The sequence below is a fragment of the Eschrichtius robustus genome, chromosome 2 (assembly GCF_028021215.1).
Source record: "Eschrichtius robustus isolate mEscRob2 chromosome 2, mEscRob2.pri, whole genome shotgun sequence".
Lineage (NCBI taxonomy): Eukaryota > Metazoa > Chordata > Mammalia > Artiodactyla > Eschrichtiidae > Eschrichtius > Eschrichtius robustus.
Window position 1 is genome coordinate 110,855,193 of NC_090825.1, and position 13,701 is coordinate 110,868,893.

The 13,701-nt window shown below is 42.9% G+C and overlaps 1 protein-coding gene across 1 annotated transcript in view; it reads left to right on the plus strand.

Annotated features, from left to right (window-relative positions):
- HSPA4 (heat shock protein family A (Hsp70) member 4) overlaps positions 1–6,446 on the plus strand; it is a 42,358-nt gene extending 35,912 nt beyond the window's left edge. The window contains exons 15-19 of the mRNA XM_068535872.1: positions 186–311; positions 1,106–1,213; positions 2,691–2,810; positions 3,891–4,052; positions 4,244–6,446. Of these exons, the coding sequence (XP_068391973.1) occupies positions 186–311; positions 1,106–1,213; positions 2,691–2,810; positions 3,891–4,052; positions 4,244–4,447 (720 nt within the window). The 3' untranslated portion in view covers positions 4,448–6,446. The remainder of the gene's footprint in view (positions 1–185; positions 312–1,105; positions 1,214–2,690; positions 2,811–3,890; positions 4,053–4,243) is intronic.
- The last annotated feature ends 7,255 nt before the right edge of the window (positions 6,447–13,701 follow it).

Genomic DNA, 13,701 nt, shown 5'->3' on the forward strand with positions numbered 1-13,701 from the left:
CACACCCACAGAACTCTCACTTGATCTTCATAATGTACTAAGGACTGATGCTTCCAGCTCTCTTTCCGTGGATGATTCACAGAACTAAAAGGATTTGAGGAAGAAGGCTTCTCTACCTTTATATTACTTAATAGTTAAGGGGAAATTGTCTCAGTTTTCTGAATGTCTGACTGTACTGTTCACAGGGTAAGATGATCATGCAGGATAAACTAGAGAAGGAGAGGAATGATGCTAAGAATGCAGTAGAAGAATACGTGTACGAAATGAGAGACAAGCTTAGTGGTGAATATGAGAAGTTTGTGAGTGAAGATGTAAGTATGTGCTGCAGTGTGCCTGCTTAGTGTGCGTCTTCCGGCAGGATCCTTAAATGTAGTTATTAACAAGGGAAGTTTGTATCTGTAGGTATACAGAAAAATGATTAAAAATGCACTTTTTTGGGGAGAAGTTTTATATCGTTTTATTTTCTATTGATAGAGTGTTTCCCAAAGGTTAGACTTTGTGCATCACTCTTTTTTTGGTGTGTCACTTTTTGATACATTTTTGCATGCTATTTTTTACCTAGTATTTTTCTTTAAATCAGCTTACTTTTCCCTGATGTTTATTTTAACTCACTTCTTAAAAAAAATTCAGTATAATTGACATATAACTTTATATTAGTGTCAGGTGTACAACATAATGATTCGATGTTTGTATACATTGTGAAATGATTACGACAATAAGTCTAGTTAAACATCCATCACTACACGTACTTAAAAAATTTTTTTTCTTGTGACGAGAACTTTTAAGATTTATTCTCTTAGTAACTTTCATATATGCACTACAGTATTATTAACTATGTAACTCACTTAGTTTTAAATGTAGTTTTTAATTCTGAAATTTTCAAACATATCCATATGTCCCCTACAGCGGAGAAAATAGTGTAATAAACCCCCTTGTACCTATAAAACAAGATAACATTTTGTCAATCTTGTTTTCCATATCCCCATCTCTCCACTCCCCCGTATTTTAAAGAAAATCCGTATATATCATAGTCTGTGCCTGCTTCTTCATTTGTGAATCAACTGAGTTTTGACTGACTAAATTGCAATATTTCCTTCATCTTTAGGACCGTAACAATTTTACCTTAAAACTAGAAGATACTGAAAATTGGTTGTATGAGGATGGAGAAGACCAGCCAAAGCAAGTTTATGTTGATAAATTGGCTGAATTAAAAGTGAGTGACTCTTGAAAGCAGAAATGCTGTAGTTTCCATGGAGAGTATCTCAAAATTGAGAGTAATTCTCATGTTAAGTAAGTGAAGGCAGGTTGAAAGTGACTGAAGAGCTATACTTTTTATCACTTAGGTTCACTATCTTTCTTTTAGAACTTTGTAATAGCAAAAGAATTTTTCTGGAAATTGAGTTTAGACCTAAACTGTTTCACTGAATTGGAGCTTGAGTATGTTCTTGGTGTCAAGAGATTGAAAGACTAGCAAGATGCATCCCTGTCCTAAAGGTATTTGCAATGCAGTTGGAGCAGGGCTGCGTGTATACAGCTTTGATTCTCAATAGAGCAGAAGCGTCTGGTTTTGTATATAAAGAAGCTGATAGTTACACCTTAGAGTTAAAAGCACAAAGAATTATTTAAAGTTGAGGGCTTTTGTTTGGAAAAAGATGCAAACACACAAGAAGAACTTTTTGCATTTCTCTGGATTACTTCGTTTCTTGTCAAACTGGGCCGTTGTGACAGACCTCTGAAATGGAATTGCTGAAGGACAGTGCCTGCAGTTTCCTTTCATTCTGGCAAGAATATTAAGAGTCTCCAGTGACATCCTTCCCATTGAGGTTTTTGATTTACTCTTTATTATGGGAGATGTCCAGCACATGAAAGTAGACAGAATAATAGCTTCAACTGTTGTCAACTTATGTCCGGTTTTGTTTCATTTCTGCTCCTTTCCACTCCCAGTTATTTTAAGCAAGTCTCTCAGGTTATATTTAATCCAAAAATATTTCAATGTGTATTTAAAAGAAAATGTAGCCTTAAGCTGTACCATTATCACAGGCATAAAAATTCCTTAATACCACCATATTTTCAGTCCATTTTCAGGTTCCAGTTGCTTCATAAATTATTTTTTAGTTTGTTTGACTCAGGATCCAAACAGGGTCCATACATTCTGTTGATATGTCTCTTAAATCTGTGTCTATAGTTCTCCTTCCATCATTTCTCCTCCCTTACTTAGTTGATGAAAAAACTTGATCATTCGTGCTGGAGGATTTATTCCTGGTCTGAATTTTGCTCCTTTTCAACTCTGGTGTTTAATCTTATCTGGTAAATTGATGGTTACAGCTGGAGGCTTTGTCAGATACAGGTTTAAAAAAAATTTTTGTTTTTATTTTTTCAAGTGTACTTCATATATGGTGTTGTATATCACTGTCTGGAGGCACCTAATTTTTGGTTGTCTCCCTAATGTATTTTGAGAACTAGGGTTCAAGTGACAAGTTGAAGTGGCTCCACTTGGAACAGTATTGAGGTATATTCTCATGTAGACTGAGGGATATATTTCAATTGGCTGGGGAAAAATATTCAACTTCTTATATATAGAACATGGAGATTAAATGTATTTTAATTCATAATCAATCTTAGTAGAAAGATACTACTCTTACAGTTTAAACTCCCCTGTGAAGAATTTGTATATTCTCTCTTCTGTTAAGAATCTAGGTCAGCCTATTAAGATACGATTCCAGGAATCTGAAGAAAGACCAAAATTATTTGACGAACTAGGGAAACAAATCCAACAGTTTATGAAAGTAATCAGCTCTTTCAAAAACAAGGTATCTTTTTTTTTTTTTTTTTCTCCTCTTCCCCACTGTTGTTTCGGTAGAGTTAAATTTTGAGACATTTACGTAGCAGTTCTTTGTCTTCTTTTTAACTGTTGTTTAATGATAGTATTTTCTTTTTGGATGTTAATGTAATGTATAATATTTTATATAATCTTACTAAGAACCCTGGGATTTGCTGCTTCTCTTTAATAAGGGGACTATGGAATTGAGCAATATTATTCAGCTTCCTTTTCTTGTTATGAAATGTTTGATCATTGACTTAACTTGCTCTATTTTGGTGTTAGAACACATTAGGCAAATAATTTAGTTTGTTATGCAGATGTAGGACTGTCTCAACAATAAACTACTTTCATTTTTTTTGAGCACTATATGATATATATTCCATAAGTATATTATCTGATTAAATTTTCACAGTACCCTTATGAAGTAGGTGGTAGTATCAACATTTATAGATAATTTCTAACTTCTTTAATCCTCACCCAAGGTTACTATTGGGGGAGCTGGGATTTGGCCTGAGGTCTGATTCCAAAGTTTGGATTGCTCTCAAACTTTGGTAAATAGTTTGGTTAACTCCACTATTATACTCCAGGTTCTTGATGTATTGTCAGTGTAAGAAACTTTAAGACAGATAAATTGAGCTTTCTAAAAAAATTACTTTCAATTAAAAAATTTTGCTTCTGAAAGGCCTCTTTTAAAAAACTGTACTCATTATTATTTTGGTTCCTAACAAGGATGCCTAAACCTCAGGTCTCATACCTAATGACATGTAATTTTTTTTTTTACATTGTGGAATTATAAGATTTTGTGTAAAGCATGTGCTATTTATGCTGCTGAAGCATTTTAATTACCACTTTGTGTAATTTTGGCCTTTAAATGTATTTCCTCTGTTTTAAAAATTGGGGTTACTTTTCTGAATTTTTCGGGAATTGAATGTCTATGTAGTTTGTGAGGCTAGATGGGCTTCATTTTGGGAAAGATTGTAACTTTTTGAAAGATGGTAAAGAACTAGACAATATATGAGTAGGGACAGTATCATCCTTTGACACTTGTCTGGTTGGCTACTGGTTGCAGGAGGACCAGTATGACCACTTGGATGCTGTTGACTTGGTGAGGGTAGAAAAAAGCACGAATGAGGCCATGGAGTGGATGAATAACAAGCTGAATCTGCAGAACAAGCAGAGTCTGACCGTGGATCCAGTTGTCAAGGCAAAAGAGATTGAAGCTAAAATTAAAGTAATGTATGATTTTAAAGATTTAATAGTCTTTTCTAGTCAGTCTCATTATTTATTATTAATAGGAGAGAATTTCATTATTGCATCTTTGCTTCTGGCTTGGGGATAGGGTCGGAGAGGGTGGACTTGGATTTTAGTATGCCATGTAAAATTTGTTACAAGAAACCACAGTTTTCTCTCCTGTTGTTCTAGGAGCTGACGAGTATCTGTAGCCCTATAATTTCAAAGCCAAAACCCAAAGTGGAACCTCCAAAAGAGGAGCAAAAAAATGCAGAGCAGAATGGACCAGTGGATGGACAAGGAGACAGCCCAGGCCCTCAGGCTGCTGAGCAGGGTACAGACACAGCTCTGCCTTCGGATTCAGACAAGAAGCTTCCTGAAATGGACATTGATTGATTCCAACAATTGTTTATATTAAAACAGACTATTATAAAGCTTTAAGTTGTCAACTTTGTTCTAAATATCAACTAGAGCAATTAAATACTGGAGATTTCTTAGTTTTTAGGGGATTGGGGGGGGGGGATATAGGTAATGTATGGAGCATTTTGACTTCGAAATAGTTAGATACAGAAATGAAGTGCATTGTATCTTTTTCATAATGGTACTATTTAGAAGCCCAGTTAGTCTTACTGAGCTTATGCTTCACTCCTTTTATGTTTAATCATGCTTATACAAAGAGAAGTTTGTTTTAGAAAGTTGAGCTATAGCACAAGCTATACCTAGCTATCAAGCAGACTTTTTGTGATGACATATATGGCAGGAACTCTAATTGTGCTTCACACATCTGCTGTGGAGATTGCCACAAAGGCTCCCTGCTTGGTGTGGGGATGGGGGAGGGGTCTCCCTCTGTTTCTGAGGACTAGAGAGCATGGCATGGATTAACAGAGAACAACAAAGGTATGCTCTGAGCTTCTTCACGTGTCAGTCAGCTCCGCTGGGACTCCCACCCCGTCTTCCTGTCTTCCCATCTTCCCCCAGTTAAAGGAGCTCCTATTACAAATGCCGTGTGTTGCTCCTGGGAAAATAGATCCTTTCACGTGGAGCAAGTTGTTAACTGAGGATTTTAGACCTGGAGGCTCTTCCTGAGAATGTATGTTCCTGAAAGTATGTCCACTAATATCCCAAGTATCAAAGTCTAAATAATTTTCTCTTCGGAAGGTTAGAATTGGGTAGACGTACTGTTGGATATAGGCATGGTAAATTTAACTGAGGGATTGATTCTTGTTAATTATGGTGTGAAGATTTGTATCCTGGCCTGCTTATTCAGGTTAGAGATGTTCTGTGTAAATTTGAGGTATAGCTTGAAGTCTTACAAGAGTTAAAAGTTCTTTTTTGCTCATTCACAATCACTTACGTGTTGTGTTAATATCTGTCATGAATCTGCCAATTTGTATGTGTTAAACAGCGGACAGATCATACAAAAAACTAAGATGCACTGGATTGTACTGGATGAGTCTGAAATAAGTGTTAAAGAAGTGTGGTGCTGACTTTAGCAACACCTCATTCTTACTGTGCAGCCAGTGTCAGGAGCACCAAAGCATTCCCTGTGACTGCCCTTTGGGCCGTGTTGATAGGAGTGAGGCATTTTGGAAACTAAGGGAAACCTGTAGTATTAGAGGCCAGAGCTGGTACCTGCCCTAGAAACTGTTAAAATCTTTGTTGGTTACTTTTTGGACCTTTGTAATTGTTAATCTGTATAACAGAGAGCTGCTCTGTTAATTTTGGCCTATGTTGTTAGAAATAAGATTATACCTTGCATATCTAGAATAAGTTTCTGTCCATCTCTGCACTAAAAAATTTAGAGTGTTACAAGCTCTACAGTGCTGTAGAGAAACATCACTTAGAGGAGGAAGGTGGAAGTGTATTTATGTTGGAGTGTAAGCATGTGTGGAAGCCTCGCAGCACCAGGACTTGGCCCTGTTCTTAGAGCCTCCTCTATCCATTCTCTACTTGTCCTGCTTCAAGAGTTCCAGCTGGCCTGCTGTGAGGCCTAGAGCTACTTAGGAGTGCTGGCTGCAGGATTAAGCCAATTCTTAGGCAACTGACTCAGTTCCTAATGGCCATTTCTTCTAAAAATTTTCTTCTGTGTGTGGGGGCGGGTGTGGGTCTTGGGTTGGGGGTGAGTTTGAGGTTTAAAGTTTAAACTAGAAATAAGATGATGTGGTCTGCTTGCTCTCTGTTTAGATAGGCTTTAAGACCAATTGGATTTACATGGAGGCCAGGCCAGAGAATGGTAAATGATGACTTGTGTGCAGACAAGCATTTATCCAGGTTGTGTTGTCCAAATTGGTTTGTTAAAGCTCCAGGTTACGTTCTTACACAAAGAAAAACATTCAGTAAACATGAGACAAGTTTTAGGAAAACTTAATAAAAAGAAACCTGTCTTACACTCAAAGGAATGGTTTTCTTAATTTCATAATGGTGTGTATGTGTGTATGTTTGTATGTTTTTGTGTTTTAAATAAAAACTCTTCTCTAGAGGTAAGAGTCCTCTAAGCTAAATTCCAAGTAGTTAACATTTGTCAGAGACCTCCATTCTGAAGAACGTTGGAGGCTTAGCACACTGGGTGGTAAGAAGTAGCTCTTTCCATACTTATTCTCCCATGCAGAGTCCTGGCCCAGTTCTCTGACTTAGAAATCCTTACCTTGCTCCTGTGACTGGGCCTTTGAGGGTTTTGATATTAGCAGGAGGTGGGTTACGGCCCTATAAAGGCCAGTGCCAGGACTGATGACTGCCCCTTCAAAGAACAGGACATGGCCCAGAATGTGCTAGTAACGGTTGTTACCAGTGACAGTTCCAACAGTGTGTGCATGCATGTGCGTCTTGGTGTGTATGTGGGGTGGTGCTGAGTGTTGAAAGGGCTTGAAGCCACCAGAAGAGACCCTAACTATACAAAGCATAGGGCCTAGATGGGGAGGGGTCTGGGGCCTTCCTCCCTGTAGTCCTGCTACTTAACAGTCCCGGTGCCAGGCCTACCAACAGGGCCTGTGCCCCGCCACCTTCAAGAAGTGTCTGGAGTAAAGTCTTTTTTTTTCTTCTGGGCCTCTGTCTTAGGGAGAAGAGTGGGCACCTGGTAATATGAGTGGGAAGCCAGCTAGCTAGTGATTATCCAGAGTGTAGCCACTTTATAGGGCTGTTGGAATCACCTGGAAAGAGTAGCACACCTGTTTACCCAGGAGAGAGACCAGCATCCCTGGTGTCACTGGGGAAGAGGGTGTTGGAGGCAAGCCAGGGCTGGTGGGAGGGTTTTGCAGTGGGGCAGCTTCAGCTTAATGTGAAGGACTTCTTTTATGGCTCCCATCGGGTTGGTGAGAATTCACACAGAGGCTTTAGAGCAGTGGCCTTTGAGATGCCTATCAAACATCTTGAGGGGTTTTTGTTGGGGCACTGTCAGAGGTGGTAGGGCTGAGAGACTGGAGTCCTGGTGTGGCGCACTGGGGCTTTTAGCCTGACCTGAGAGTGACAATGTTTTAGGGATGCTCATGTGACATGTGCAGAGTGAGTGGGGCCTGGGGGAGGTTGGAGGTAGTGGAACTTTTAAAATAATCCACGTTTTAGGGGGATGAGCCAAATGAAGGGGGAAATGGTAGGTCTTGGTACGGGAGGAAGGGGGAAGATGGAAAAGTGACTTTAAAACAAAACCATGCTGTTAGAAGCAGAGGAAGTAGTTAACCTTTATGGGGTAATGACAAGGCAACTCAGGCTAGGCTTCAGGGGCCTATTGACATTTTATATTGATCTGGCTTTTGGTAGTACACTTTGTATACTTGATTGATTTCAGTCATTTTTCTTTAGCTTTAACAGATCATTTCTTATGTAAAATTACAATACAGGTTATAGAACAATACGCACAGCTTCCCGTGTTTGGAAAGAACATGGAATGTGTTTGCATAAATATCAAAACTGGATAGGTGTTTCAAAATGAAATGGTTTTCTCCCGGTGTGGGATTGAGAGTGATTTCTGTCTGTAAGTTTTTGCTTGTTTGTATTTTCTAAGATTTCTGTAATAAGCATTTTGGAATTTTATAATGTTAAACAAATTAAAAGTATATTTCAAGAAGAATGGCTCCAAGGTTTCAAACCTGGAATAAAAGATGTAATAGACATGTGGAGCTTCCGGTCTGCAGGAGTCAGTGCAGATGTTTGTGAGAGTCTGGATAAGATTAGGAAATTGTACAGACATGGAATCGAGAGATCCTGAAGCTGCAGTTGGATGCGGAAGGAAGCTTTGGGGGTCAGGGTTTGTTCTTTCTGCTTTAGAGAGTGAAGGATGGTGTTTGGCTGTGTCATGAAGAGGAAGCGGAAGCTTTGAAGGAAACAAGCAGCTGCCAGAGGGGAATGATCATCCATGAGGCATGTTAGGGAGGAGGGAGATTTGAGAAGTGAGAGGTGGCAGTGGCCAGTGAGGTTAGATGCTGAGAGGATGCTTTAGAAGGGGGGTAGCTGGGCTTTGTGGGCGTGCAGTGAGGCCCCAGGTGGAGGAGAGTATCTGGTCAGGAAGCTTGGCCTAGTTGAAATGAGGGATCTACTTGGGGAGGAAGGAGGTTGGCAGCATCCTAGGCCTGCTGTCTTGTGTGCAAAAGGGGATAGTTTCCTCCAGTTACCCGGAGACCATGGCATTCCTTTCCTGGGTGGTGCTCCCTTGCCTCTGGCTGGAGCAGCCCTGGGATATGACCCTCAATGCCCTGGTCCTCTGAGCTGGATTACTGCAATTTGGAGCAGGTGCCATAACTGTAGAAATGAAGGAGGTGACCTCTTAAGCAGCAGGGTAGGAGGCAAAATGGAAAAACGGCCATGTTGTTGGGATAGGAGCAACATTTCCAGGATGGTAACGGAGGGAATACATTTCTGGGGGATCAGGGGAGGGAAGATCTCAGAGGATGTGAAAATACAGACTGCTTTCCAGATCAGTCCAATAGCCATGAGCAAGTGCCACGCTAATCTTGACCTTGTCACTCCAGTTTTGACACATGCTATAAGGGCAGGGAGGGAGAAAAGGGGAAATACTTCTAACCTGGGATTTGCCAGGTTCAAGGACAACAAGCAGGAAAAAAAAATGGAGCTATGTTTGGGGCCATTTCCATTAGTTGTGTCCGTGTGTACATCCTTCAAAGGCCAGGTAGACTGGTAAGATTTGGAGTCCTGGATCAATGGAGGGAGAAAGAACACTTAAAATTCTTATCACAAGTAAACAGGCCCTTACCTACCACATACATTGTTTTTTACACCTGCACATTATTTATTTTAATTAATTAATTTAGTTTTGGCTGTGTTGGGTCTTCGTTGCTGTGCGCGGGCTTTCTCTAGTTGTGGTGAGCGGGGGCTACTCTTTGTTGTGGCGCACGGGCTTCTCATTGCGGTGGCTTCTCTTGTTGCGGAGCACGGGCGCCTGGGCTCTAGGCACACGGGCTTCAGGAGCTGTGGCTCGAGGGCTCTAAGCGCAGGCTCAGTAGTTGTGGCACACGAGTATAGTCGCTCCACGGCATGTGGGATCTTCCCGGCCCAGAGATCGAACCCGTGTTCCCTGCATTAGCAGATGGATTCTTAACCACTGCGCCACCAGGGAAGCTCCCTCTACATGCACTTTAAAATTTAGGATAGACTGGTCTACTATTTGGTCAAGACTTGGCTAAATGCTTGGGGGAGAGAAAGCTGGAAACACTTGGAAAACCGCCTCAATGCCTCAGCTTCCACGATGTAAATCCCAGCAGAGCATTTCTGAGGATGAGCTGGATCAGTAGATGTTCCAGAAAAGGATGACCCAAATGATAGGGTACCTTTCAGCAATGCCGGTAGGCAGTCTTCTAGAACTCGTGAGACTGCCATGAAGACCAGGAGGGTTGTATGTAATAGAACTCAGAAAATTGGGAGGGCTCATGCAGTCATAAACAAAGCCCCAGGCTGGGTGAGGGGCCTTTCCTCTGTGACTGGTCCTGTCCATGTTTATTCTATATCCTTCAACTGAAGGATGGACTCTGCCTAGTTCACAACTGCCCCCTGCAGCCAGCATGAAGCACGGGATACTTGAATAATACACACGTGCAGTATTTTCAGTGAATAAAAAACTCAGAACATGAGAACTATTCTTTTTTTTTTTTTTTTAAGAGGAATTTTCCCATTCACTTTTTTTTTTAATTATTTATTTTTATTTATTTATTTATATATGGCTGTGCTGGGTCTTCGTTTCTGTGCGAGGGCTTTCTCTAGTTGTGGCGAGCGGGGGCCACTCCTCATCGCGGTGCGCGGGCCTCTCACTGTCGCGGCCTCTCGTTGCGGAGCACAGGCTCCAGATGCGCAGGCTCAGTAATTGTGGCTCACGGGCCTAGCTGCTCTGCGGCATGTGGGATCTTCCCAGACCAGGGCTCGAACCCGTGTCCCCTGCATTGGCAGGCAGATTCTCAACCACTGCGCCACCAGGGAAGCCCATGAGAACTATTCTTGAAAACATATTCAACTCTCCACTTTGTGGATGAGGAAAAGGTCAAAGCAGGCGAAGCTGACAGAGCAGGTGGATGGCAGAGCCAGGAATCCCTATTCCAGCTATTTTGAAAAACGTTTATCTTCTGGAAAGGTGTGTGCCTAGAGTATGGGGCTTTTGTCCCCCAAAACAATTGCTCTGCATATGACATCATCTGGCTCCCTGAAAATCCGATGGCCCTCCTCCAGTCAGTTCTGATTTGGTGTTGTGTGAACTGCAGTGTTGAAGCTGCCACTTGAGGGCAGCATCGCTCTTCCTTTGCCTGGGGTCAGCCCCAGTAAAGGCTTTACTCCTTGAGGAGTCCCAGAGTTCAGAGAATGCAGACCTCCATCTCCTCTCCTTCAGGGTAGCTAAGAGCAAAACAAGTGTGGTTTAACAGAGGCCTCAGGCGAGAAAGCAGAGAACTTTTATGGACTTTTGCTAGTAAAGGGTCCTTATCACTCAAAGTGTGGCATCACTTGTTGTAAAAGAATATTGGGGACTTCCCTGGTGGCGCAGTGGTTAAGAGTCCGCCTGCCAATGCAGGGGACACAGGTTTGAGCCCTGGTCCAGGAAGATCCCACATGCCGCAGAGCAACTAAGCCCGTGTGCCACAACTACTGAGCCTGCGCTCTAGAGCCCGCAAGCCACAACTACTGAGCCCACGTGCCACAATTACTGAAGCCCGCAGGCCCTAGAGCCCATGCTCCACAACAAGAAAAGCCACTGCAATGAGAAACCTGAGCACTGCAACAAAGAGTAGCCCCTGCTCGCTGCAACTAGAGAAAGCCTGTGCACAGCAGTGAAGACCCAACACAGCCTAAATAATAAATAAATTTATAAAAAATAAAATAAAATTAAAAAAATTAAAAAAAAATAAAATAAAAGAATATTGGACTGACCTCAGATCTTGAGTACCCAGCCCAGTGCTTCTCAAATTCAGGTGGGGCTCTTGCTAAAAGGCAGATTCTGATTCGATAGGTGCTTGGGAGACTACAGTTCTAACAAGCTCCCAGGTGATGCTGATCATGGACCATATTTTGACTTGGAAAAAAACCTCTAGGAGCCTTAGTTTCTTCATCTGTGTAATTGTGATCACACCAGTTCTGCCCATCACATGAAATGATGCATGTGGAAGACATTCTAGACAAACAAGAGGGATAAAGGCATTGCAAGCACCAGGCATGTAATTTGCCTTTTTAAGCCCTATTAGCAGTGCAAGGAGCAGCTAACCCAGGTATAAGCAGTCCCAGGGTTGTGGAGGAAACTTCTTTCTTGCCCTTGTCCTGCCAGTAGCCCAGATTCCTAAGGAACGTTGTTGATGGGCAGCCTAGGGAGCCGAGAGGCACTGACCTCCTTCTGGGGGGCATGGTCACTAGCCCCTGGGTTGGAGAGGGAGTGTTCCTTCCTGCCCCTGAGCTGCACATGAATCCATCCTACCTAGTGCCAGAGGACACTACTTGTGACTTGAGCCTATCCTGTTGACTCGGTGTGATCCCACTGGTAGCCCCAGAAGGGGGCTGCTCCTGACCTCTGTAGAGGTTAGGGTCTCCAGGTGTGCATAGAGATTCCCAGGAATCAGCTGTATGACTCTCTGAATCCTGGGCTCTGCTGCAGAGGATTAAGACCAGCTTCAGAAGAACTGGGGTAAATGTGAGCCTCCAGACACCTCCTTAGTGTATTTTGTATTTTAGTTAGTGTCCCCTCCTTGCCTCGTGGTAGATATCCCCGTGTGAGTGATATGAAAGACACAAGGTTCCCTGGTATATGAGGGTCCCCAGGCCTTCTCCTCCACCCCCATCCATTTAAAGAGGATTATCTCCTGCCATTGCCCACCCTCTGTGAGTTCTTTCTTGGCTACTTGTTTTCCAGATTTCTTTAATGCCAAATCAGGAGAACGGGTACAAGAGATTGAACTGAAACAGCAAGGGAGAGAGTGGTGGGGAGGACCCTCCCTGTGGATCAGCTCCTGGGCTCTCCTCTGAGGTAAAACAGTGGCTCAACTGTGCCTCTGAAAGCCTTGGAGAGCCTGTTAAAACCCAGGTTACTGGGCCCTACACTCAGAGTTTTTGTGTCGGAAGGACTGCCGTGGGGTCCGAAGATCTGCATTTCTAACAAGTTCCTGGTGATGCTGATGTTTTTGTTCTGGGAAGAGAGAACCTCGGTAATGGGTAAAGGGGAAATGAATGAGGCTGTTGATTGACAATCAACAGCTGAGGGTGAAGGTGGTTGTGGGCTGGAGGTGGAAAGGGAGAGACCGGAGTAGAGTCGTGGGGAGCAGGAGGCGAGGAAGATGCAGTGTTCCTCTGGAAATGCCAAGTCAAGTTTGGAATTACTTTGACACTACTTGTGATGGCAGGGCGATGTGTCTCTTTGGACACAACATCTAGTTTACACTTGTCCCGGCGTGACTAGGGCACTAGTGTGTGGGGCTTCTCTTCTCCAGGACCAATGGCCTTCGGCCTATCTCCACGGTGCATCTTACTTCCCTGGCCCTCACAAGGTAGGTAAGTCTGTGATTTCTTACTCTGTGTGTGTCTTTCTCCTGGCTGTGCTAAGAGCTTCTCCAGGGTGGAGAAGCATTTGCTGGGTTGAGTTCCTTTCTCGAATTGGGCCCACAGGCTCCAGAGCCCAGCTTCATGTATGCACACCCCTGTCCACCCCCTCGTCAAACTGGAGGAGATATCTGTAGCTTGGAGGGGTCCTCACAGTTCAAGGGAAAAGCCCCGGCGTTCCGATGTTCTCAGGTGAGACATAATATCACGCGATTTCCATTAAATCAGACTCAGCTCTTCAGCCTGCTCCATATAGCTTTTAAGGACACTTTAAAAATAAGCCCTGAATTGGAATGAACTCATCAAGCAGCACTATCTGTTAATGAAATTGCTTCCTGATAATTTGAGTTTACAAAATAAATGGTTCCCGACAATCTGGCATTGCTGTGATGGCGCCCACCTCTCAGAGTAGGCTGCTGGCAGTGGCCACCAGAGGACAGCACCTGGGAACCATGGCAACAACCCCAGGAAACCTGGAGGTTGCAACAAATGGGGAGCCTGGACTTCATTTGTTGGCTCATTGGTCCTTTCCACAAACATTCTCTGAGTAGCCCTGGGGCTCTGCCCTGTCCCAGGGATGTAAATACAACAGGGCCCAGAGCTGTCTTGCTGTAGCCCTTCCTTTGCTGGGGCCTACA